General features: G+C 40.3%; 1 protein-coding gene across 1 annotated transcript; it reads left to right on the top strand.

The window, feature by feature from the left end:
• Window positions 1–1,008: 1,008 nt before the first annotated feature.
• LOC138058055 (uncharacterized) lies at window positions 1,009–17,774 on the top strand. The gene is made up of 5 exons (XM_068903952.1): window positions 1,009–3,168; window positions 3,386–3,437; window positions 12,294–12,536; window positions 17,338–17,415; window positions 17,574–17,774. Exons 1-5 carry the CDS (start codon window positions 1,093–1,095, stop codon window positions 17,765–17,767), a joined length of 2,643 nt encoding a protein of 880 aa, XP_068760053.1. The 5' UTR covers window positions 1,009–1,092; the 3' UTR covers window positions 17,768–17,774.
• Window positions 17,775–27,500: the final 9,726 nt, after the last annotated feature.

The raw sequence follows: 27,500 nt of genomic DNA, 5'->3' as shown, positions 1-27,500 counted from the left end.
GTACTTTGTGTGTCAATTTTAAGCGAAATCGGCCGACCTTCATTTCCAAGTCTGCCCCGGTCTCTCAGGCAGAAGCTCTTAAGGCCCAGTAATACGGGCAACATTTTCCGTGCAAATTGTCGCGCAACAATGTTGCGTTGCAAGTTGAGATAGTTTGTTGCGCGTATTACCACCTCCTCGTACAACAAATTTTCATGTTGCTAAAAGCAAAAGCGACGTCTACTTTTTGCAACATAAAAAAATTGTTGCGCAAGAAGGTGGTTAGACGCGCAACAAACCATCTCAACTTGCAACGCAACACTGTTACGCGACAAGTTGCACGAAAAATGTTGCCCGTATTTCTGGGCCTTTAAGTCGTAGCTTCGTCCGTCAAGATTAAGTGCTGCTACTCAGCCGAAATTAAACTTGCTCTATCCAGCTGGGGGTCCTGCAACGAACCCACAACTACAAACACAGTTTCAATAATGTCTGATGTTAGCATCTGCATGATTTATTACCGAAACCCATCGATTTTGCATCTCCCTCGACCCCTCTCCTGAAATAGTGGTTGTACGAGAAAGTATTTTCTTTGTGCCTTACAGTTTTCAAAATCATGAAAATCATGACAATCCGGCTCTTTACACGCCAAGGAACACTTGTTAAGCAGATAGTTTCAAAGTTATTAGGATTAGGCCACGTGAGCGAACGACGAGAATACTGGCTTCAGTGTTGGATGCACTTGACTGGTTTCTGCCTTTGCATAGAACTATATATACCCTTGAAATATTAATGAACCTTGGAATAAGGTATAAAAATGACTAACCATCCATTGTATTTCTGGTTTCACACATTCTTTGTCGAAAGGGAGGGACGGTGTTTCATATAGTAGGTCTGCCATGTAGTTAATAACAGAAAACGTCTGAGGCATTTTATCCCTTAGTTATAACTGGATAGATTAATATTTTAAAGACTTGGATTTTACATTGTTAGTATTTGATTTTCAATCCAGAACGATCTGTTCCGTCTGAGATTCTGTCACGTGGTCCGCGTGCTGTTAAAGCCTTCAATAGTGCTCTCAAGGATGGTACAGCCCTCGTAAGAAGACTGCCAATCATGATAGTTGGCCAACATCGGGTCGGAAAGACCAGTTTGAAGAAGTCTTTGACTGGAGAAGCCTTCAGTGCAACGCAAGCTAGCACAGAAGGAATAGAGACTGATCCTTCCCATTTTAAAATCTCAATGGAAGTTTGGAGGACAGGCCAGAAAGGAATAGAATCTGATGTTGATTCCAAGGTCTTCTTTGATCGCCATGTAGCGAGCTTCATGGTTAAAAGCTTGAAAGGAGAGCAAGAAAAGATGCCAGGCGCTTCCGCCCTTAAATCCTCGGAGGAATCAAGTACAAGTGAACAAACCGAGAAGGACACTGCAGAGACTAATATCTTTGAAACAAAACTATCGGACGATTTAGTGAAATTGTCAATAGAAATGCTTGAGAGTGCTCAGAAGCTTGAAAGAGAGGACAGTATTTATTCAACATTGTGGGACTTTGGAGGTCAGAGGGTCTATTATGCCACCCACCCAATCTTTATGACAGATAAAGCCCTTTATATCTTGACGTGTGACTTGAGTCAAGATCCATATCATCAAGCGAACATTCCTGAGAGAGAAGGGCTGTACAAGAAAGCTGATGATATTAACTTCACTGATACAAATATGGATTGGCTCGATTTTTGGTTGTCATCAATTTATTCGTTGGCTAGTTCAAATGCCTCGAGCCTGGCCACTGCTCTGCCTGAAATGTCGCCCACAAGGTTGCCTCCAGTTTTTCTAGTCTGCACTCATGCTGACAAGCCCTATACTGAAAGTCCTGACGAACATCCCAATGCGAGAAAGATGGCCCTTGAAATATATGGTTTCTTGCGAACAAAGATTTATAAGGATCATCTCTTTCAAGACGTCTTTGTAGTTGATAACACAAAGTCGGGAAGTGAAAATGATTGTCAGGAGGTGATACGGCTGAGGCAAGAAATCCTTGCTATTGCCAAGGAATTACCTCATTTGAAACAACCCATCCCATTGAAGTGGCTGAAGTATGAGAATGAACTCCACCGCCTTCGTGAAGAGGGTCACAAGTGGATACCTAAAGAGAAAGCCATGGAAATCGCCTTTGATACGTGTGGTTTGAGGGATGATGACGAGTTTTGCGCGGCCACAAACTTTTTACATGATCAGAGAATTTTGATTCATTTTAGTGGACAACAAGCGCTGGAAAGGATGGTTATACTGGATCTTCAATGGCTCATTGATATCTTCAGAAGTGTCATTACCATTAAGCCTTATGAGCGATCAGAGAGAACCGTTGAAGATCTTTGGCATAAACTTGAAATGACGGGAATATTGGATGAAAGGCTGCTAATTCATGCCTGGAAGTCTTTGTCCGTGATCGAGGAAACCCACAGCAGCCTCCTGGCGATTATGGAAAGATTTAGCTTGCTCTGTTCCTGGCCAACTCAGGATGCAAACCAACAATATCTTGTACCGTCCATGCTCAAATCGGCTCCAACAGATGACGTTTTTAAGCTACTAGACTCGATTCAAGTTCCTTCGCTCTTCATAAGGTTCGAATTGGGTCGAGTGCCCCCTGGTCTTTTCCCCCGTCTTGTCCTGCAGTTTTACCAGTGGAGCAAGAAGGAATGGAAGAGTCCAGTAAATCCTGAACTGTCTCGAAACTTTGCGCTGTTTCATATACTTCCTAATCAAGGAACTTCCGTCATTTTCCTTTGCCATTCGTCGTGTATCGAAGTTGCAATTCACACCGGAGATTGTGCCGTTGAAACAATAACACCAGGTTTTACTTATGGTAATTTTGACTCGTCTACAAGCCTTGCACTCCACTGGCAGCTGAGAATGATTCTGGAGAGCATGCGAAATGAGTTTGACTGGCTAAGCAACATACGATTTGAAATGTGCGTCTGCTGTCCAGTTTGTTCGCTGAAAGGAACTGTCAAATGCCGCGCTCACGATGTGCGTGGCTGCGAGTGTCTACATTTCTTGTCGGAAGCAGACTTAAAGCAATGTCAATACTGCACCAAACCTGGTCTCCGAGGAGACTGCAGGATTCCTTTTCACATGTTTGCACCATGGTTTTCTTTTTCAGATGCAGAGGCAAGAGGTACTTCAGTCAATCAGGTTTGTTTACACTTTGTCAACATTAATATAACAATAGTAATATATAATGAGTATTATGGAAAACATAAAAGTAAAAAACTTCAGGGTATGGGTTAGATTTCAGCGGACATCCGACGAACAGTTCGTTTTTTTTTTTCTTCTCGTCCTTTGCTCCCAATCAGGATACAGGTAAATAACAATCTAAGAAAAGTGGTCTTTTTTTTCATTGCATCACTAGACATCTCTTGGACATGACGTCGCTGCAAGAAGCGCTGTTTCTTTTAAGAAAGGTACTGTATTTTCATCTCAAACAAGGTTGTAGTTAGTTGGCCACTTCTTGCAAACATTGGCGATTTTCGGAGATTTAAGCCAATGCTTCTTCTCACATGTGATCCTTAGAAAGAGAAGAGCAACAAAAAAACTATCGTTGTTAGGAAAGTTCCAAATAGATTTAATTTCAATGGGTGCTGAAAAGAACATCAAATCAGACCATTTGATTATTAAAATTAAACTGCATTCACATTTTACACCAAGTTGTGTTTATCAAGTGAAGCTATGATACTCGCGGTTATGAACGCAATTTTTGCAATTGCGTAAAGAATCCTGAACAATTCAGGACTTCAACAGGGTTTGAAGCCTTGACCTCGCGATACCGGTGCGACGCCAGTGACGTTGGTAGATGGTCATTTTTGGGTTGCAATGTTCCCGTGAGCGTCGCACCGGTATCGCGACGTTATGCGTTCAAACCCCGTTGAAGTCTATTTTTTTATTTATTTTATTTATTTATTTAAGGATTTGTACAAAGCAGTACCGGTGCAAAAACAAGAGGACATAAGTCCCCTGCTAGGTTTAAGCACCAACCCGACCCTCTTCTAAAATATTAACTTAATAATGTACGTAAATAGACTAAATAGGCTGCTTGACAAGTGCAAGGGTATTTACCCGGCGACATTTAGGACAAATTATTTTAAAGGTACGAAAGTTGTCGCCATCAAAAACGTTGAAAAGTGTCTTGAAATAAAACGACTTAAGTTTACGCTTAAAACAGTCAATAGACTCAGCCGGCCTCACATCATTAGGTATATTGTTCCACAAATTTGCTATCCTATTAAAATCGAAGTCCCGAAAAGTTGATGTGCGATTATTATTAATCTTTAAGTTCAGCCCTGAGCACGCTTGACGCGTTTGACTCGTAACAAAGGAAAAATAGTAATTAAATGAACGAGTTAGATCAACATGACCATGAAGACATCTAAAAAAGAACACTAAGTCGAGATATTCAAGCCAGTAATTAAAAGGCAATAACTTCAGTTTGATTAAGCGATCCATATAAGATAAGTTACTACTATTTTTTAGTATAAAGCGTGTAGCTCTTCTTTGCACTTTTTCAACTAAGACGAAATTGCTGATAACAGACTGAGGTGTCCATAACTGAGAGCAACAGCAAAAGTGTGAACGCACTAATGAACAGTAAAGACGCAACAGCGCAACACTGCCAACAATTCCTGCGCAGCTCCTTCTAATAAAGCCCAGTAACCTATTTGCTTTAGCAACTATTATGAGTATATGATCCTTCCAAGAGGTATCATTTACGACAACTACCCCCAAATCTTTTTCAGTTGAGACAACCTCCACATCTATACCATTTATACTATAGCTACGATATGGACTAATACGCTTCCTAGATATACGCAGATTACTGCACTTTGTAGGATGAAAATACAATTCATTTGACAAGGACCACGTTGTAAGCGAAACTAAATCCTGCTGCAATTTCCTAAAACCAGCATCATTTTTTATGATCCTACAACATTTAGAATTGTCAGCAAACATCGCCAGCGTCGCACTATTAATTACATTCGGCATGTCATTTACAAATAACAGAAAAAAGAATCGGTCCTAGAATTGACGTGAAATTTTCAGGCTTCTTTACACAATTGCAAAAATTGCATTCAGAACTGCTAGGATCATAGCTTCACTTGATTTCATATACGCAGTTCATATATGATCCATTTCATATATCATTTCACAAGTTGTGTTTAACTTAAAAAATCCATTATTCACTGTATTTCGTTGAAAAACATTTAATTATAAAAAATTGCGATAAATATATATTTAAACATGCTGAAATATTAAAAGTTTTGTTAAAAACGACGACGTTTCGACGTCGGCTAAACCTAATTATCAAGTCAACGTTATTTGAGAATTACAATCTATAAATACTAAAAGAACAATAGCTGACAAGGGGGTATAGTAATAGAAAGGAACAATGAAAATTGAACAAAAGGTTTGGCAAGTATGAAATCCTTCTGGATATTTAAATTAGGCTTGAGACCTCAATGAAGAGCATTTCGTAGACTAAGCAATCAAATTTGCCGTGGCACTTTCTTAAGACTAAATTGGTTTTCTTCCAAAACATTTTTGCTAACGTGAGCTTCCATTTAATGACGGCCAATGGCCGAATTTTTGTGTTCAGCAATGTGCTGGTGACGGGTGTCGGCCTGTATACCCAACATGATCTGCATCACCCAAGACATATCACATTTAAAATAGTAAACAACACATTGCTGATTCACAATTGATGGCTTTATTTCTTTTGGTTTAAGATCTTGCCCCAATTTTTTTGCCCATGGAAACCGGTTGTACTGTAAAACCAATCTTATGAATTGAATTGTTTCCGGACCGCATTGTAACTTTTAAATTGACATAATGCAAACAGCAGTATATGAACATTTTAAGGAATATGGGCTATACAAATCCAATTGTATTGTATTGGTGTTTCTTACCGCCCTGGTTTCTGAGGCATTATGCAAAACAAAGTAGCTGATAGTAGAAAATGAAGCCATCATTTGTGAATCAGCAATGTGTTGTTTACTGTAATATTCATATAAACCCGACGTTATTGATACCGGATGTTCGCTAGGAACTATGGGATATATCGAACAGAACGATCATGGCGTCCACCTATGCTGTAACATGTCTTCTTGCATCTGTTTATTAAATCGTTGTTAATCATTTGCATCCTGTTTTGAAATCCATTCAAAACATCACAACTGGCGACGAGGATAGGATGCAAATAATCGAGAACGGAAATCTTTGCGTTTAAATCCTACCCCATCAGCCTTGTTTCAATGCCTGCAGATTCTTCATCAACCACTTCGCCTTTGCAGCCTTCAGCAGCCTCTGCAATGGCAGTTAACCTACCGACCTTTCCTGAGTTTGATCTTCAACCAAGAGATACAGTACCCGTTCGCTTTGAGAAGTATGTCAAGCGTTTGGACAACATGTTTACAGCAATGAACATTACCCGAGCATCTCAAAAGAAAGCCATCTTGTTGCATTACGTGGGAGAAGAAACCTGTGATGTGTTTGAGACCCTTACCGTTCCAGAACCGCCGGAAGGAAGTGACGAATACAAGACTACCGTAAAGGCTCTTACTGACCATTTCGAGCCTCAACAGTGTGTGGATTATCACGTCTATGTCTTTTGTCAGGAAACGCAAAAGTCTGGTGAAAAAATTATCGAGTTTTCGCCGATCCTGAACTGGAAATGAAGCAGCAGATTATTCAAGGAACCTCATGGCTTTGCCTGAGACGTAAAGCAATCGAACAGAGCCTCAATCTTGAGATCTTGTTGAAAGTAGCTTGCGCCATGGAAACCGCCGACAAACAGACCAGTGAGATAGAGAAACAGCAATCCAATGCACTGGGCTATGGTAGAAATAAAGCAACCGACGTTCAGCAGATAGAGAATTCTCGTGGTCTACCAAAGTCTGGATTGCGTAACAATAGGTGTGGTTTATGTGGTGAAAATTATCCACATCAAGGAACTTGCCCTGCTCAAGATAAAAAGTGTTTGAACTGTGGCAAAATGAACCATTTCTCCAAAGTTTGTCGTGGCAAACCCAATAATCGGTCCAAATCTTTGCACCCAAAGAAAACGTCAAGAGGTAAATACCATGTCAGGTCTGCAGATGTTGAAGAGTCTCCGAGTAGTGAAATGTCATTTCTAGCCGGTGTTGATAGTGACAACAGAGGGACACGAAGCTTGCAAGCCTATCTTTCAGGTCACCATCATGAACACACCAATCCGCATTATGGCAGATTCAGGAGCAACCGTGAATACCTTAAGCAAGAGAGACTTTGATGGTCTTAAATCAAAGCCGCAACTGGCTGAAACAAGTGCCAAAGTGTATCCATACATGTCTGATAAGCCACTAACCCTGTGTGGAAAGTTCCGAGCTACTGTCACCAGTGGTAGCTGTTCATCTGTGTAAACATCCTATGTCGCAAAGGGTTCATCAAGCTCCATACTTAGCTGGACAACCTCACAAGCATTAAATCTTATTGAATCTGTTAGCACGGTCGAACCCCCTGTTAGCCTGCCACCTGAGGCCCCAGGTTCTCTCAAGGAATTTCCTAATCTAATCAGTGGAATGGGCAATTACAAAGGTGAACCAGCACGCATACATGTAGATGAATCTGTCAAACCCGTGGCTCAGCCACATCGCCGAGTCCCTTTCCATGTAAGAAAACAGGTGGAGGAAAAACTCAAACAGCTCGAAAATGATGACATCATTGAATGTGTAGAAGGCCCCACCCCTTGGGTATCGCCAATTGTTGTTGTGCCCAAGCCGAATAAACCGAACGAGATTAGAATTTGTGTGGACATGCGTTCATTAAACAAAGCTATCATCAGGGAGCGACACATCATACCCACCATCGATGACGTAGTGTCGGACTTAAACGGTTGTAAAGTGTTTAGGAAGATCGAGTTAAATCAAGGGTACCACCAGATCCCATTGCATCCCGACTCGAGAGCACTGAGCACGTTTTCTACACACGTCGGACTGTTCCAATACAAACGTCTCAATTTTGGTCTCTCGTGCGCAGCAGAAATCTTCCAAAAGAAGGTGGGTGATGCAATCCGTGGCATACCCTGCGTCAAGAACATCAGTGATGACATCTATGTTGGGGGCGCAGACCAAGACACTCATGACCGACATCTGGGACAAGTGTTCCGTCAACTCCAGGAGAGTGGTCTGACAATAAACTTACCTAAGTGTCAGTTTCGAGTTCCCACTATGCTCTTCTTTGGCCATGTGTTCTCTGAAAAGGGCATGTCAACTGACCCTAAAAAGGTTGAAGCTTTTTAAAATGTTGTTCCGCCAACCAATGTATCTGAAGTACGAAGCCTCCTTAGCTCAGCTGCATTCTGCTCTAGGTTCATCAAGAATTTTGCACTAATCACCAGGCCTCTTCGACAGCTGACCTGTAATGGAGTGAAGTGGCAGTGGACTGAGGAAGAACAGTCATCATTCGAACGCCTAAAAGCGGCACTATCTACCAAGACTACCCTTGGATACTTTGATCCAACGAAAGCTACGTCCATCTTTGTCGATGGTAGTCCCATTGGTTTAGGTGCTGTCCTGACCCAGAAAGATGTTTTGACTAATGAAGTGACACCTTTACATTATGTCAGTTCTCCACTGACACCAACTCAAGCTAGATATCCACAGATTGATCGTGAAGCTTTGTCAGTTTACTGGGTTGTCAACCGCTTTCACCTGTTCATCTATGGAGGGGAATTTAAAGTAATCACAGACCATCAACCTCTGGTTTCCTTGCTTAACAACCCCACCTCTAAACCGTCCGCCAGGATAGAACGTTTGCTCATGGAGCTACAGCAGTACCGATTCAGAGTAGAATATCGCCCTGGTGCCTCAAACCCAGCAGATTATGCCTCCAGACACCCAGTAGGAGACTTGGAATCTCACAATTATGAAATCGAATCTGAAGACCACATGTCTTTTATCACAAGAAATGCAGTACCAAAAGCCGTAACATTGTCTGAGGTAGAATCTGCAACCGCAACGGATCCAGTGCTATAAGCGGTTATATCTGCAATGAAATCCGGTTGCTGGCATAAGGCGCCACCTGGTGTATCATTATCCAAGCTATCCCCCAATGAGCAAGTCAAGGAGCAGTTAACCTGGACTGACACTGTCCTGTTAAAATGGGATCGTTTAGCAGTTCCTGCTGCACTACAAGAACGAATTGTTGACATCGCCCATGAAGGTCACTTGGGCAAAGTTAAAACTAACGCCCTCCTGCGAGAAAAGGTGTAGTTCCCATGCATGGACAAGATGGTTGAAACAAAGGTCAAGGCCTGTTTACCGTGCCAAGTTGTAACCCCAGTGTACGCTAGAGAGCCTGTTCAATATCAACTCTTCCTGACAGCCCTTTTGATGAAGTAAGCATTGACTTTAATTGAACATATTCAGGGTGAAACCCTACTTCTACTGGTTGATGATTATTCAAGGTTCCCGTTCGTAGAACCAGTGTCGTCAACGTCCGCTAGTGCTGTCATACCTAAGTGAGATCAGCTATTTGCTACAATCGGAACTCCCAAGATTGTTAGATCAGACAATGGTCCACCTTTCAGCGGAGAAGAGTTTGCCAAGTTTGCTTATGCGCTCGGTTTCAAGCATCGCAAGGTAACCCCATTATGGCCTAGGGCCAACGGTAAGGTAGAGAGATATTCGTGAAAACACTGAAGAAGTGTCTTAAAGCCGCTAAAGTGGAAGGAAGAAACTGGAGAAAGGAGCTGCAGGCGATTCTGAGAAACTGTCGCACCTCTCCTCATCAAACCACTGGTGTGGCCCCAGCAGTATTGTTACTGAAACGTCCTGTGCGTAACAAGCTACCACAGACCAACTTCGTTGACCTTGTGTCAGAGATCATCCGCAAGCGCAATTTCTCGCAGAAATCCAAGTTCAAGGCTCATGCTGACAGCAAGGTCTATGTGAAACCCAGCACTATCTCACCTTGGTGAAACCGTACTAGTGAAGAGACCATTTACTGTGTCTAAAGGTGCAACTGTTTACGACCCTACCCCTTTGACTGTAGTGAATAAGAAAGGCAGCATGATTACCGCTCAAAACGAGAATCGCACGGTTACCAGAAATTCCTCTTTCTTTAAAGTGCCCATAACCTAAAAAGTTTTATTTTTCTAGTTGAAGGGCCATAGTAAAAAATGAACGGTGGCGAAAGAATTTTTCAATTCCAGAGAGGAGAATTTTCTACGATTTTTTCAATCCTACGTTAGTTTGGTACACCCCTTCCACTGGTCAGGACTTCACGGGCTCGCTGTGATGTAGATTAAGGAATGCTTGTTGACGTGGGTCTTATCTTTTCTTACTAATCAACGCCAAGGTATCGCTCAGCGACCGTTTTTGGTATTTTTCAGAAAACAAAAAAATCAATCATGCCTATATTTACCATCAAGGAAAGTGCCTCTCAATCTGGAAGTGAAAAAACTGGCGATCAAAAAAAAAAAGAATTTGAGGCGAGTAGTTGCCGGTCTCGACGAGTAGCCAGCGCTAGCACTGAAATCCAGAACTACACGGAACCCTACGTAGAAGAACCATTAGCAGACGAGCAATGGCTACAAAATTACAGAAAAGAACAAGAGGATAAGGAAGGTCTCGCGAGGGAATTAAATCAACCCTTATGTCTGTGCCTGTAAGCGAATCTCGTCAGTCGTCCGATCTTTTCATTTTGATATCCATACAATACTGGACGTTATCCTCTTTGAAGTGATTCTAGCACAGGGACGAAGTTTTACCAGGCTCCTTTTTACCAAGACAAAATCTGCAGCCATTTTTCCTTCTTTTTTGAGGTATTGAGTTTTGCGAGTCGAAGGATTCCTACATATACTTATTCTTTTTTTGGGATCAGCTGTGTTGTTACACCGAGTGGTTACGCATCTTTTAGGCATTTTAAAGGGAATTATTCCTTACTATACTGTTTATATCGCTATTCCTTTTTTGAAGTCACGTGTTCCTTAATCTACGTCACAGCAGTATTGTGACCGGGAAGAATCGATAAAAGACTAAGGCGAATGGTGAGCGAAAATGACGGCAAATTTGAACGTTTTATAATTTCATTTTTAAATCGCGTTTTGGGAAAATCGCAATTAATTTTTCGCGAAACGTCTATGAGATATGTGTAGATTCAGATGACTAAGTGAGAAAAATTAGGTTATGGGCACTTTAAAACTCTGGACCAGTCAGTCATCAACCATGATGATGATCCGTCCCGTGACAGTGGTCTCAGCTCTCCGGCTGACATTAAACGCTAACAACAGCTGCCTGCTGCACGCACACGTGCTCTTGCTTCTGACCCGTCTGCATATCAAAACCCTTGAGCTTCCCTGGCATGCAAGCTAATGCTACAAGTTCATTTAGCCCTATCCCAGAGCGCCAAGCTAGTGCGTCTCACCCGGTTGGTCAACCACCATTGCGTAGATCTTCCAGGAAACGAGTTCCCCGTCAGATTCTTGATTTGTAGGCCTAGATTCTTAGTCAACTGTGAGCTCTGAACTATGACAGTATAGTGTGTTAAGTTAACAATGCTGTCGCCTGTACAAAAACGTTTGTTTCTGTTGGGCTTTGATTTCAGTCAGTAGTCATAGTTTCATGGACACTGATTAGTTGAAGTTTATTTTATTTCTATCCATATTACTCTAGAGAGTTACCCACTAAGGGGAAAGAGATGTAATGTTCATATAAACCGGAAGTTATTGATACCGGATGTTCGCTAGGAACTATGGGATATATCGAACAGAACGATCATGGCGTCCACCTATGCTGTAACATATCTTCTTGCATCTGTTTATTAAATCGTTGTTAATCATTTGCATCCTGTTTTGAAATCCATTCAAAACATCATATTTACTATTTTAAATGTGATCTGTGTGATGCAGATTATGTTGGGTATAAGGTCCGACACCTTCACCAACGCATCGCTGAACATGCTCACGGTCGGAAAATCTTTTAAAAGAAAACCAATTTAACGTTTTTAAGAAAGTGCCAGGGCAAATTTGATTCCTTACTCCACGAAATGTTCTTCATTAATGAAGAGTCTCAAGCCTAATTTGAATATCCAGGCGGACTCCATACGTGCCAGACTTTTTGTTTAAATTTCATTGTTCCTTTCTTTTAATATACCTCCTTATCAGCTATTGTTATTTTAGTATTTATAGATTGTAACGTCGAAACGTCTTTGTTTTTAACAAAGATTTTTGTATTTTTTGCATGTTTAAATATATCCCTTTTATGTTACATCATTTGTTCACTTTTCAGCTGCGTCTGAAAAGGCACTTGCTTTGCCCGATGGAGTTGTAAATTCCATGCACGTTCCGTCATGTGATCCTAAGGGTGTCGTGTCTAAGTTTCAAGAGAGTCTTCATTTGATGCCTACAGCACTGGCTAATCCGCAGAACGAGGACAAACGTTGGATTCGTTGTCTCGCTAATACTGCGAAATCCGAAAACCGAAAGGATGTAGTCGAATACTTGAGGACTATTGTCCCTTGTGGCACTACTGGTAAGAAAGGAGATATATATATACTGATCAAATTAAATGTGTTACATAGATAAGATCACTAATTGTTTATTCGTTTATTTGCTTGTTTGTGCATTCATTCTTTAACTTCAGAGACAATGAAATACTGAATGAATGAGAGAGTGAGTGAGTGAGTGAGAGAGAAAGAGAGTGAGAGAGAGAGAGAGAGAGAGAGAGAGAGAGAGAGAGAGAGAGAGAGAGAGAGAGAGAGAGCGAGAGAGCTAGACGTATTGTCACTTTTGTAACCAAAATATGGCACTTCCGTAACGTAAATGACACTCATGTAACTCGTGTGACACTTAAGTAACTTGGCACTTTGGTAACAATGGCACTTAAGTAACATGAAGCGGCGCTTTGGTATCACTATGGCACTTAAGTAACATTTATGGCACTTTTGTAACCACTTATCAAGATGTCATTTTTGGCACTTCTGTAACTAATTCCTTATTTTCACTATTTTCCTTAATAAATCCAATAGGTATTGTTACAGTTTCAAATTTCATTTAAAAGAGAAAAGTTTCCCAACCCAACCCTTACCTCGTAGTCTTGTATTCTCGCGTCCTAAAGTTATTAATATTAAAATATTGTGCGCTACACCACTTGGCTGAGCGTTTTGAAGCAGGGTTTCATTGGTGGTGTGTGAATCCGGTAAAAAATCCAAGCAATCGCTGATTACGAAATTACCTTTGAAAAACACTGTCAAATGTGAACTTTACTTCAAAACATATTGCTTCTTTTGTCATGTTGTTTGGTGGATAATCATGCACTCTATATGTAAGCCTGCAAGTGGGATGACTAACTTTTACATATTTTTTTCACTTGATCATTGTTACAAATGTACTTTAAATACATTTTAAGCCCGATTTGTTTTTATAAGCATCAATCCATGCATACAATCCAAGCATCTTTTTTTCACGACCGAGTCAGAAGGGGAGTGGGTCTATTCCTGTTTTGACGTCACAAACTGGTTTACATTGCATTAACTCTTTGTAAAAATGCATGCAAAGTAGATTGTGACGTCAAAACAGGAATAGACCCAGTCCCCTTCTGACTCGGTCGTGACTGTTACCTGGGTTATTGTTACTGACTAAATTCTGTTGAAAACGTTTTTTTTTTTTTTTTGTTTGCACTCGTAATTATAGGTCTTGTGCCATTTTCTTAGTCTAGGAGAGTAACTCTTGATGATGAAGTCTAAGAGCAGAGATCTTAAAACCACCCACAATGCCCTTCGGGGCCTGCCCGTTTGCGTTCTTTTCCATCTGTTTCTAAACAGCTGAAAATGGAATCTCACCAACAAGTCGCCATTTACATTAATCTGAAATGCTAAAATGATAACTATTTAATGCTACTTACATGAACTAATGTCAAACGAAAAAGGTGTGTTTAATACCTTTGGTCATCATTCTCAGATGAGAAAACCTTTCCAAAGTTAACAGCGTCGGACGTTTGCCTACTTTTCAAGGGTAATTGAAGGCGAAATGAAGGATTTTTTGTTGCACAAGTGCAAGTCATTACGGATTGAAAGTGATTTTAGGACATATGACTCCTATTATTGTTGTTGTTGTTGTCCATTCTTCAATGGCTAAGATGACCATGGCTTCGAGTCAAAGGGAAGAGCGGTGGATGTGGGTCCGGAGGTAACTGGCGAGGCCAATCCGGGCCCTGAAGGATTGCCCACACGTAGGACACGTGTGAATGGGTGCTGTTCCGACAGCACGCTTTCGTTGCGCCTAGGTGATGCGCCTTGCTTCGGCTACATAACTACTTTGGAATTCGGATGTCTGACGCTCTGACCACATGGCCTGCCCACCTAACTTGGACTTTCTGCAGGAGGGTGTAGACTCTGCAAAGGCCATCTCCTTCCAGAACCTCCGTGACTTTGTCCTGCCATCAGATGTGGAGAAGTCTGCTGAGACAGCTCATGTGGAAGTGGTTGAGCTGTCTAGCGTGTCTGCTGTAGGCAATCCAGGTCTCACAGGCACAAAGGAGGGTGGTTAGGACCACTGCATAGTAGACCTGCAACTTGGTGGTAACGCTGAGTTTTCTCCATCCCCAGATGTTCAGAGTTTATCAAAAGCAGTGCTGGCCTTGCCGGGCAATCCTGTTGTTGACTTCAGCGTCTGTGTTCACTGCACGAGAAAGTGTACTACTCAGGTAGATGAAGTTGTCGACTGCCTTGAGGTTATATCCCTTCACCGTTATGCGTGGCTCCTGATGTGTCTTTCCTAGTGCAGGCTGTTTCATAACATCAACCTTCTTGGTGCTGATGTTGAGTCCGAAATGGTCGCTGGCTTGTGCGAAGCAATTCATTTCATGCTGCATCTTCTGCTCTGCACTGGCGTTGAGTGCACAGTCATGAGCGAACAAGAGTCTCGTTGACAGTCTCTTTCATCTTTGTAACAACCTGTGGGCACCTGAGGTTGAACGATTTAGCTACAGTCCTTTAGCAGATGGGGATTTCATTTGGCTTTCACGGAAGGCATCTGTCAGAATTCAAGACGCTAATACCAGCGTGATTAATGATTGTGCACTCTTGAAGGCCACACACAATTAACTAGTAGATAAAGCTTGATTCAAACCATTCTCTTTAGCGCCTGATAGCATGACATCATCTGGTAAGGACCGGTAAGTGTATATTCCTACTTGTAAAGTAAACACAAGGTAGGAAACAATTCTGACTAGTACTTGCCATTTCGCTCATGTGCAATCCTTTTACTAAATTTTATTTTCGGTCTTTTCAGCATTTTTAATTAAGAAAAGCTAGAAACATGCCAAGTGGTTCAACTGAAGCCCTCATTAACACAAAAAGCAAAATTCAGCCCAAGTAAGGAATTCCTGAAAGGTAAAATGAATATCAGCTTACGCAGCTTTTTGCGCGTCGTTTTGAAGGCCTGGTACCGAAAATACAGTTCCAGCAGTTGTCTAAGGCCTTCAAGCTGCTATTCACAAAAAGAAACGAATAACAACAACAACAACAATAATGATAATAATAATAATAATAATAATAATCTTAATAATTAACGTTTAATCTTTCTGTTGACACTTAAAAATTAATCTGTAGAATAAAAATTAAAACCACATTCGGACACTTTAGTTTAAATCTGGGCGTGGTCTGTAACATGTGGCCTTCCTTTACCTTGACACACCCTTGTCAATTACAGACGTCAAAAGCACCTGTTGTCACGTTCAAATATTTAAATTTTCTAATTGCTCTTTCACTATTCCTGATTCTTTGAAAAGGAATCCGGCCATAATCAGTGCATCTTACCGTGCATAATGCAGCACACTCTGCTGCTCACATAAGCCCACCACTTAATTTCACAAACTATTGCCCAAGTAACCCGTGCTGGAACTGCGATGATGGCGCATTCTCTTAAAGTAACTGTACTCAGTACTCTGGTAGTTAAAGCAGTGAGAAAGCCATGAGCCAATGCTGAGACCAAAAAAACTTCCCCGGCTTAAAACACACCCCCAAAGGCAATACCGAAATAAAGGTAACAGTGACTCTTGCTGCGAATTATATACAATTAAAAATTCGCAATGCAGCTTAAACGTTAAAAATCTACACTTAAAAGGCCACTTTCAAATGAGTTTCAATCCCAATAAAGAAAAGAAACTCAAGATATGGTTCATTGAAAGACTTCAGAAATTTGCGGTGTCACGTGCGTACATGCGGTAGGTAATTGCAAATTAAATTATTCCCAGACCAAGTAAATGTCTGAACCAAAAAACACATTTGCCATTTTTGAACGCTAAAATGGTGGGTTCGGGAAAATGGCCATAAAAGCCTTTAAACATGAGATATCGATAAAGAAATTTAGGGACAAACAGACCTTTAATAGGGCTATAAACCGGGTAAATTTTAGGTTCCTACGAGAAATAACAACAGCGCAATGGGTATATTACCTTTGCAAACGGCAACATGGCCTTAAAATTACTTGCCGAATTGGACTTCAGTTGACATCGATCATAAAAAGTACACGCTTTCACAGCATATTCTTCCAGCGTTCAAAACAGCGATTGTTAAATTATGGTGGCAAGAGGGTGAACGGGGTGAACTTTGTTAATGACGGAAATATCTATCGGTTGCCAGTGAAATTGGTTTTTACCACTTAAATCTGATCGTTACCACCACGTGTGGCACATCTGTAACATTTTATGCTTAAGAGCGCAATAAAAAGACGGAAAATTATCGAATCAACCCCAAAACTGGGCAGAACATTGAAATTATCATAAACAAGCAGTGCAACCCTTTTTTCCTCATTTCCAACCTTTTTGAGGGGGTCATATTTGATAGGAGACAAAAGGTTGCAAACGTGGTGACAATACGTCTAGAGAGCGCGAGCGAGAGAGAGATAGAGAGAGAGAGAGAGAGCGCTGATGACTGATGGATGAATTAGGGAAGAAAGGGAAACTCTCAGTTATGTAACATACAGGATGGTCTCATGCACAAAAACACGAAACATGAAATTATACATAAAGGAAATAACCACCACCACACCGCAGATTGTCACTTAGTCTTTTCCAACGTAGCAAATGTTCTGAGACGAGACCAACGGCTTGTCGTTGTAATCTAAAAACGATTTGTAGTTTGCTCCGGCAGTACACCCTACTTATTTATCACAGCAGGATCAACCAAGCATTTATTTGGGTTGATGTTTAGATGCCTCGCCCTCAAGAGCCAAGAACCCAATTTTAGAACCTTATGTTAAAACGCTAATATGCATGTCCGGCTAAAGTGATCCATATTGCTTGTTTCAGTTGTCTTGTTTGTCCCATCCAGGACCATTGCTAGATGAGGGACTTGATGTCCAATGCGTGCCTTTCAAGCAAAGAATGGAGTTAACGTTTTTTCTTACTGGTAAGTGTAACAGTAACTTTGTTCTGGCTGTTTTGTGTGGACGCGCGAAAAAGAACGCCCTTTTTTCTTCCCATGCGGCTGTTTGTCTTTTTCCCTTGGTATATACTCATTTAAGCATATTCAGTATGCATATTAATTAGTTATTTGCACTCTTCTAGTCAACGAGCGATGGAAGGAGCTTGCACAGAGATTAGGATTTTCTTACAACTCAATATGCTTCCTCGACGAGAGAAGTGCTAATCCAAGCGATGTTCTTCTTAATATTGTGGCGAAGCGTTATCCCTTTCATGTCGGTGAACTTTACGACATGTTAGTAGAAAGTGAACTTCCTGGGGCAGCTGACATGCTGTAAACAGTGTGCTGTATAACTGTAAGTCACTGGGTTGCCACGGTTTGTGAAACACGACTTATTTTGTATCTTATGGTAGGAAAAGCAGTGAATTCTGCGTGAATCCAGCGACAGTCCTACATCCTCCTAGATCAGAGATATATCTATTTGATAAGCTTGGTTGACATACAATTTTAGATTCATCGTGAGCAAAGAAACAAATCGTTAATGAATTTGATTTCAATGCTTTCGTCCATACTTTAAGGCACCAAAAAGATTTATCTTGGATCTACGCTTAAAACGACGATTTTGTTATCTGCGCTCGTTAAAAACCAGAAGAATATAATCCTTTGTGGTAACCCTGAATAGCAGATTTAAAAAATTGGAGCAATAATTAACAGTTGACCCAAGAACCTCACTCAATTATTAAGGAAATTTTTGCCTTTAACAATAATATTCATTCATGTGTTTTTAATGGAAGGCAGCGTTACTGAGAGGTTGGAGCTCTAGACTGCGCAGTTCCAGGTTAAGCTCTCTGATCACTAGTTGACGTTGTTTTGTGAGGTCTCTTGTTCAACTTTATCTCGAATTAGTTAGATTATTTACGAGTGTTTGATGTAATAATTAGGTTAGTATTTTCAGTATAAGTTTTGGATTAGATTATTGCTAATATTCTTTCCTATTTTTAGTACTTTGTAGTGTTCCCATTTGGTGTTTTCTTTTTTTTTTTTTGAAGTAATAGTTTAGATTGACACTAAAATAATGTTTACCTGCTTACTTAGTTTTACTCTTACAAAAATGATACGAACGCTGCGATACGGTAGGCCAATTTAGGGGACAGTTCCGCAAAAGTTAAAAGTTTGTTTTACTTACCTCATTTTCTCGGGCCTACTGCAAGTTGCAACTCCTTACTCATTTTTTTTTTTTAACGCTTCAACTTATGGACTGACGTCAAAGCACTAAAAGGGCAACAAAATGTTGATGGATTCTTTGGTTTTTTGGTCTGTTCTTGTAAAAATAATAGAAATCCAAGATGGTAACCCTGAATTACAGCTTTTTTTTTTGTTTTTTTTGTTTTTTAATCCAAGCAATAATTAGTAGTGGATCCAGCGGACCAAAGAGTTTCAAAACTTAGGAGCTTGATTGATCCAAAAGTTGAACTGGAAGAAAAAATACGGACCGTACCTTAAAGCACTGCCCTCGACCTCGCTTTGTGAGAAGCATATATGTTTATATGGGGAATTATTTTAAAAAAAACATTAAGGGGTACTAAAACTTGTATTATTTTTGTCTCAATGTTGCGCGCCATCAGTTAATTATCACAACTGAATTGCTAAAATTGTATCACAGGTAGCTTTTGGGCATAATCAAAGAGGTAATGTAGAAATCCTTCAATTCAGCCGATAGCCCATAATTTGACAAATTTCATTTGGTGGAAATGAAATATCGTATTTAATTTGAATTGCAAATAGACGTTGCTGAAAAAAATGCAGACAACTATCGTATCCATTGCTTTTGAAGACAACGAAAGGATTTCTTTGAAAAGGAAGTTATTATGAACGAAAATTTTAGGCGTCGGGGACTCTTTTTTGTGGTTCTACTAATCACTGAACTCTTGGTCATTGAGCTTAAAAATGCATCTCTATTTCATACCTGTTTAAAAAATGTTCAGTGAAAGAAATGATGTATGGAATGAATCATATACTGAACAGCAGATATAAAATCAAGTAAAGCTGCGATCCTCGCACTTATGGACGCAATTTTAGCAATTGAGTAGAGAGGCCTGACAAATTTAGGACTTCAACGGGGTTTGAACCCGTGACCTCTCGATACCGGTGCGACGCTCTAACCAACTGAGCTATGAAGCCGCTCACGTTGGGAGCTGGTCGCTCCGGTATCGTGGGTCACGGGTTCAAACCCCGTTGAAGTCCTGAGTTTTTCAGGCTTCTCTACCCAATTGCTAAAACTGGGTCCATAAATGCAAGGATCGTAGCTTTACTTGATTAAAGAATGTTGCTAGAGAGCAGTTGTTAACTCTGAATTACCGTGTATCTGCTGTAAGCATGAAGTGCTTTTCACGCTCGTAGTATTTTTATAATTGCATATATACAATATGTTTGGACAGGATAAGATGTTTATGTCACAAACAAGAAGAGGTACGTGAATTTTGAGCATTTACTTTATGAACTGTATTTGCATCATGGGAACAAATTTCTGACCACTCGTAGCGAGAGTTGCTTTTTGGTATTTGTTATCAGAATATTATCAATAATCTCATCACTACCTTCATCCTCGTCATCATTGCCTCTGACCAAGGTGCTGTTCAGGGATCCGCTGAACGATGGGGAAAGCGATTTTGAAGCTTGGTAAACTTTTTTAGTGTTTAGTTTGTTTAGTTTTTAAGCTTTTTTTAACTAAGATCTTGTTTGAATGCAATTAACATGACTTTTGGAGATGATTTGCACATATTAACTTTCAAGCGTTTTAAGTCTTCATTTTTTTAACTAGTTAGTGCAGTGAGAGTTCAGCCACAATATATGTTTTTTTTTTCTTTCTGTAACTTAGAACCTGTAGGAATTCGATAACCTTGATTTTAAGGTGTGTTTGTCACTTGTGATACAAGCGTAATCAGAAGTAACACACACAGACGCACTTGGTGATAATTAGTGTCTGGTACTAACAAGAGGTACATAATGACAAACACAAAGCTACTGAGCCGGCGCACCAGTGTATAAGCAAAAGTAACACACACAGACGCACTTGGTGATAATTAGAGTCTGGTTCTAACAAGAGTACGAGAGGTACTTAATGACGAACACAGATACTGAGTCTGCGCACGAGTGTATGTTACTAGTGGTTATGCTTGCGTTGTGAGTAAACCATCTTTCAGTTGTAAAATAATTGATTCATTTTATCCGGAACAATATAAATTGTTTTTATATACTCTTTTAGTACAGCAATCCAATTTAATGGACAGGTATTTCAAAGCTATGTGTTAATGACAGTGGAGCATACAAAATTTAGCAAAACGTCGCTAACGCAATTGTAATGGTGCACTGGGATTGCTTCCGTAGATCAAAAATAACTTGTTTTTCGAACATTTTAATTTGACTCTGTTACACATAATTATATGCAGCGGTGGCGACCGTACTGATTTCGACAGGGCAGCATTTCATGTCATACACCCTTTGATCTGACTCTCATAAGATGAACTCGTTTCTAACATAGAAATTTCACCCTAGATGGCAGCAAAGGAAAATGAATCAGTGCAAGACTCAAATCTTTAACATTAGGTTCGCCCGCTAAATGGTCAACTGACGTACGTAACTAGCTGATAAAAACTCCCAAACATTTACAAGTAACACGATAAGTACTTATCACAATGACTGGTTGGCTTTCAGTTTTTAAAATGGTTCTTAGAACAAAATACTGCAAATCCGCGATATTATTTTTTGAACTGTATATCTATCTTCTCAGTCCTGTGCCTAATACCCAGAATATCCTTTTGAGTGTGTTAGTCCAAGAATGATTGGGATCATTTCATTGTGTAAATCGCTAGAAGCGTTGCCAGGGGATTTGGTGGTAACCATTTCGTCTAACCTCAGCCTGAGTTTTCATTCAATTAGGCGCGTAAAGACCTGGGAACCTGATGACAGAACTTTGGACATGAAATGTAACCGAGCCAAAACATTGGATTGCTGAATTTGAGTTCTTGAAAATTAAAACCGATGAAAAACAATTAAATCACTCCGAGACTGGCACATCGATTGATAACTACCATTACGCTTTTCAAGCAAGCAACCGAATTTTACCCGGTGGCAGGGTTATCACGTTGGTGGCAGCCGATGAAGAGTTCTCGTCTTTCGATACAAGATGCGTTCCTCGAACCGACAAGGGACAGAATTTTCTCTTTGGATTGGAGTTCGTTAGTTTGTAAAATGGAAAAATTGCTTGTGTAACCAAATTTTCTGGTTTAAATCAAAGTTATTATCGTACGTCAAAGGATGACTTGTCGAAAGGTATGGTCGCGCTGCTCTTTATAGTGTTTCTTGAAATAAAAAAAAAAGTCGCCAGTTAAATGTGAAGGGGAAAGTTCACTCGCATCTGCCTGTAGTTCACCCTCACATTTTCACTTGACTCTAAGGAGGGTTACGTCATAAACTTTTTGTCATTTCTGCTCAAAAATTGTAATGCTTCCCGTGATTATGTGAAAGCAATCTCAATACTGCACTACATATTGCCGGGCTGTGACAATAAAAGTGCATTTTACGCTTATCACAGACTCTGTTCAGTGTCCACTTGTATGAATGGTGCACTGATTGATTTCTGTTTTGGTGTTACAGCAAACCTTGTTATTTTTGTTCTCCGGTTTTTGATGTATTTTGCTTAATAAAAACCTACTTTCATTACAATTTTGGTTGCCTTTTCGGGTACAACAATGATGTGAATCGGAATGTATACCTGCAAGTATACGACCTTAGCCGGAAGGAGAGGCATCGTGCACACAGTTCTACGCTCTCTTTCATAATTCTGTATGTGCGCGTGATTTTTGTTACTTGGAGGTTGCGCTGAGTAGCCATAAGGAAAAAAACGTCAGTAATTAAGGCCGCGAACCTCAGAATTCGCCACGCTCTCGCTCATGTTGTTTTAAATTTTACGCTCACACCTTGTATGAACAAGAGTAAAGTGAAAGCCAGAATTCCATCCTACTAAGCAATTTCGCTACGCATGAAAATTATTGTTTCTCAAATGTCTCCTTAGGCCCCGTCCACACTCATCCAGATATTTTTAAAACTGAGAATTTTTCTCCTTATTCCAAAAAAATACGCGTCCACACGTAGCGTATTGAAATCGTATTCAGCCGCCACAAGAAAACACTAAAACGATGCGAATACGATAGTCTCACTTACAAAGCAAAGGTTAAGGTACACCTTATTTAACGTCATTAATTCCTTTACCCTCTTGAGCGAGGGTATTCTCCCAGGAAGCCGACGGTGCGCTCATTTTACCTCCCTCTTTCCGGTTTAAGGGTATTTAAGGAGACTCGAAAGGGTTTTTCGTTGCTATAGTGTGTGTGAGACGATGAAAGATGCCAATGAAGGATATTTCATAGTGTAGGCAAACTATAAATATCTTTGCAACTCTAATGTTGGGTAATACTTTAAGGGCATTTATGACGTCATATCGTTTACCATGGCAACAGGCCAATTCCACAAAAAGGCCCTCTAAATTTCAGTTTTTGAAAATTATCTGAAAAACTAGGTCTGTGACCTACTGTTTTTATTTATTTGTTGGGAATCTCCCTAAATTCTTTAACTTCTTAGAGAGTATGACAAAAAGTTATCCAGTAGAATTTAAGATACATCGAAAAAGGGCGTTTTATAGTTTACAGAAAATTGTACTAGATGACTTTCCCCGAAACTTTTTTATTTGAAGTGCCCTCGTGAATGATACGTGCGTGCAAAAAATCAAGATAGGTTTCGAGATATACGACAAATTTTTTCCGCTGGTTTTATTTCCGGTTAGCGCGATCTTACGCCGTATTTTCTCTTCCGGTGTGATGGGCGCGCTACTTTTGATTGAAATTTGATTCATTCAGCTGACAGGTGTTTCTAAGTTATGGCGTAAGTAGGCTACACTAAAAGGAAAGAAGTCGAAACAAGGATGTGAGATCCGGGGATCGAACTGGGGACCTCTTGCACCAAGGCCGCGCACTAATTACCGACTGTGCCATTCTTGCTCCTCATGCTTATGCGCCAAGCTGGCAATCTATGAGCCCGCACGCAACAATGCGTCGCCAATTTTCATTTGGTGTTGACCGGTGTTCATGTTTAGTGTGAGCTTAGTGTTGTTTACATCTTCTAACGTGTCGAAATCAGCGAAAAAAATGCAGTAAATCTAAGAAAATCAACCTTTCCATTAACCTTCTATTTAATTGTTTTATAGCCCTTATTGTCGTAGCTGACACGGAAATCAACCTTGCTATGTCCAATCGCTTTCTTAAATACTCAGCTTGAAGATTTAACAACGTAAAATGCAACTGCATGTAAGGTATTAAACTTAAGAGAAGCCCAAGAAGTAACAACTTGTCTAGAATCCGTCATTCATTTACAAAGACTGGGGATGACTGAACTCGAGAGATATTCGAAAACCTTCGTTTTCGTCCGTCCACACGTATACGGAAAGCCTCCGTTTTCGAAAGTCTCCACTCTGGAGACCATTTTCCAAAAACCTCCGTTTTCGGGGACAGAATGCGCCGTTTACGTGTGGACGGAAGGAGAGAGCGGACAAAAGGCCCCCGTTTTCAAAAATATCCTGGTACGTGTAGACGGGGCCTTATTCTAAGGATCGTGTACAGTGGTATCAAATTCCTGGACCAGTTTCCAGCCTAATTTTGGTCCAAATCCCAATCCTTCTGCCACCCGCTACTATGCGCATGTCATTGCATTCACAACAAACCGCTGACCAGGTGGAGCCTGCTACTGATTATACGTGACTACTGAGGTCCATTGATATTACAGCAAACCTCTACCTCTGAAATGATGATTATCGACAATTCCTAATTTTGGTAGCAGATGATTTGCGAAAAAGTAAAAGTTGCATTACTGGACAGGATTTGAACCCGGAGCACCCACTTTGAAGGAATTGTTTTTATCCACTTAACGGTGAAACCACTAAAGGTCAACTAGCTGACCATTTTACCAACTATTTGCTAACACTAGTTAGTATATATAAAATCATTGCCGAATAGTGGTGTAGTGTAGTGCTTGATTTTAAAATAGTTAGCTTCCTCTTGAGTTTCGGTATCGGCATTTTCTCCTGTTTAAACTTGCTTCTTAGCGGGTAATAACACACGCGGCATTCCGAAGAAAACAAAATTGACATTAAAAAAAAACATGTTCTGGCAGTTAGCGATGTGATAGTCTAGTGGTTAAATGAAAGGGTTATTAATCCAACAGTCCCTGGTTCGAGTCCCGCGAGCTCAGGGATTGATGCTCGGATTTTAATATAGATATCGATTTCCCATAATTCCTCTAATCCCTCCAAGCGGCCTAAATTGATGATGATAGTCAATTTAGAGATCTAGCTAGAAAAGTAGGAATTGTTGATAATCGTCATTACAGAGGTAGATCTAGAGAATGGGTTGGATATTAACCGCTAACTAACCGAGCGCGATGGCCATACAGGGGAAGAATATCGGCGCGAGTATTATTCAAGAAATCAAAATTGTTTTCAGCATAAACAACCAACCTACAGTTCAACATTTTCTCTCTAGGTCAACAATAAAATTCGTCCAAATTCAACGGCCTATGTAAGTTAACATCAACGATAAGGAATCACCTAAAAACCAACACGTCAACTTCAACGACAAAATACGTGGTTCAACAATTTGGCCGGGTAGAGTCGTACCTCTTGTTGAACATATATTTCATTGGCGGTGTAGTGTCGTACTTCCTATTGTTTTAGAAAAGGAGAATTTCCGACCAGTCAGTTCTTCCAGCAGTGTCTAATATCTTTGAACATCTTATTCATCAACAATTGGCAGTTCACTTAGAGAAGATTCTTCATAATTCTATGTTTGGGTACAGAAAATATCATGGGTGCCCGACGGCACCTCCTAATGATAACATTATTGGCACAGTAGCCATTGATTTAAGTAAGTCCTTTAACTGTCTAGCACATGACTTAATTCTGGAAAACCTTAAATTCTATGGCTTAGGTGATCAAGCGCTATCTTTGATGCGAAGCTATCTCTTTTCTCGCCATCAAAGAGTGAAGCTCGGTACCGCCTTTTCCACGTGGGAAGGGCTGTTAAGAGGAGTCGGTCAAGGCTCTGTCTTGGGACCTACATTGTTTAATATTTTTATAAATGATTCAGTGGCGTATGCAATAACACAATGCAGGATTATTGATTATGGGGATGATACAAATCTCCATTGTTCCAATAAGAACGTACCTGTCGTTGAAGACAACCTAAATAGTGATCTTGAGAACGCAACTACATGGTCTATTCAAAATGGCATGAGACCAAAAAGGGAAAAGTACCAGGCTATGGTCTTTGGCAGAACAGAAGATAAGCTACTCCTTAAATCGGGTAATATTGATATCAGAACCGCAGAAAAGACTAACCTCTTGGGAGTTGTACTCGATAGTAAGCTTAAATTTGACGATCAAGTTCGAGTATTTGCCGCAAAGTGAGTGCTCAAATAAACGCGCTTAACAGACTGAAAAATATTTTACCACTTAAAACCAAGAAATCGTTATATCGTTCGTTCATACTACCGAATTTTTTTTACTGCAACCAAGTTTGGCATCATTGCGGAAAAAGAAACACTGCAAAAATCGAAAAAGTCAATAAAAGGGCGTTGATAAACATGCATCTTATCAGCATCTCTTGGAAAGGATGAGACTTATACCCTCCATGGAATCTCGAAGACATGTTACTGACAATACATAACAGCATATCGAGCTAAGCACCACGGGCAACTAGGAATCTCATTAATTTACGCTCATTTAAGTATCTGGACTCAAGTCATGGAGATATTTTGCAGCCAAGAAATGGAATGAACTCTCAAATGACATTAGAATAAAAGCGAGTACCAAAGAAATAGTAAACAGAATTAGATCGTTGAATTTCGGGGATTGGTGGATTTGTAACGTTAATTTTAATAGTATTTTTTGATTGCGGCGGTAATATTGTAATAACAGTTTTAAATAGTTTTTTAATCAGTATTTAATTTGTAATTTTACTCGATGTGATATTAGCGTTGTTAGTTGTTAGGTTTTCATTAGTTTATATTAGGTGGAATACCTGTAAACTAGCTCTCAAGCTAAGTGTATTTCCACGTTAAATAAAGTATGTATGTGCTAAGTCATTGTTATCTTTGTTCGTTCTATTGTTCTTTTGGCCAATCCTGAAGCCCGTTAAACGAGGTACGACACGCCCCCAATACACCTTATTCCAAAATGGCCGCAATTTAAATATTCTTTTGTTTTTATTCAAATTAGCCCTTGATGCTTCGATCTTAAGCTTAAAATTTAAAAGAATATTTTATCTTGAACAAGGAAACAAGGGCCAATTTGTATCCCCATAAATCAGCGGCCATTTTGGAATAAGGTGTATTTGGGGTCGAGCGACTGGCTAAGGTCGGTGAACGTTGGAACCGAAAAATCCCGGCAGGGCGGCCTGGAGGAGCCACTAGCCAAAGTACTGAATGCGGCTTGTTCTTCTGCATCGTCTTTACTCGAATAAGCGCCGCGGAGTTTATATCATTCTTCGCGCCTCAAGTGCGGTGCTTATTTAAAAATTGGATAGAAATATTTCCTTTTATTTCAACGGTTCGCTTTTCTATCTGTACAAAGATCAAAAGAAACGTCTTTTGATTGGGACAGCGGCGCTCATTTGGGGGCGGCGCTTTTTTGCTTTTTTATCCCAAATGCGGCGGTTATTCGAAGGCGGCGCTTCTTCAAGTATACGGTATTTGTAACAGCTAGTCTTAGGTTTTGAGCAATTGAAAGCCTCAAACTTTACTACAAAAGTTTCCTTAACTTTCCGAAACCCTTCCGTAAGGTAAACATACCATAATACCAACCCGGTGAGACACGCTTGCGCCCAATCAATTGCCACAACAGGTAACTTACTAACCCTTTAAGTGGCAGCTCAATCTACAGGGAATGTGGTTGCCAATTGACTGGGTGAAACGATTGTGCGCATGCGTGATGTATTGGCTACACAACTTGGTGTTACGGTGAGTCA

Source organism: Montipora capricornis, chromosome 7 (genome assembly GCF_036669925.1).
Source record: "Montipora capricornis isolate CH-2021 chromosome 7, ASM3666992v2, whole genome shotgun sequence".
Lineage (NCBI taxonomy): Eukaryota > Metazoa > Cnidaria > Anthozoa > Scleractinia > Acroporidae > Montipora > Montipora capricornis.
Note: the sequence above shows the minus strand (reverse complement) of the source record. Positions and strands in the feature narration are given on the sequence as shown.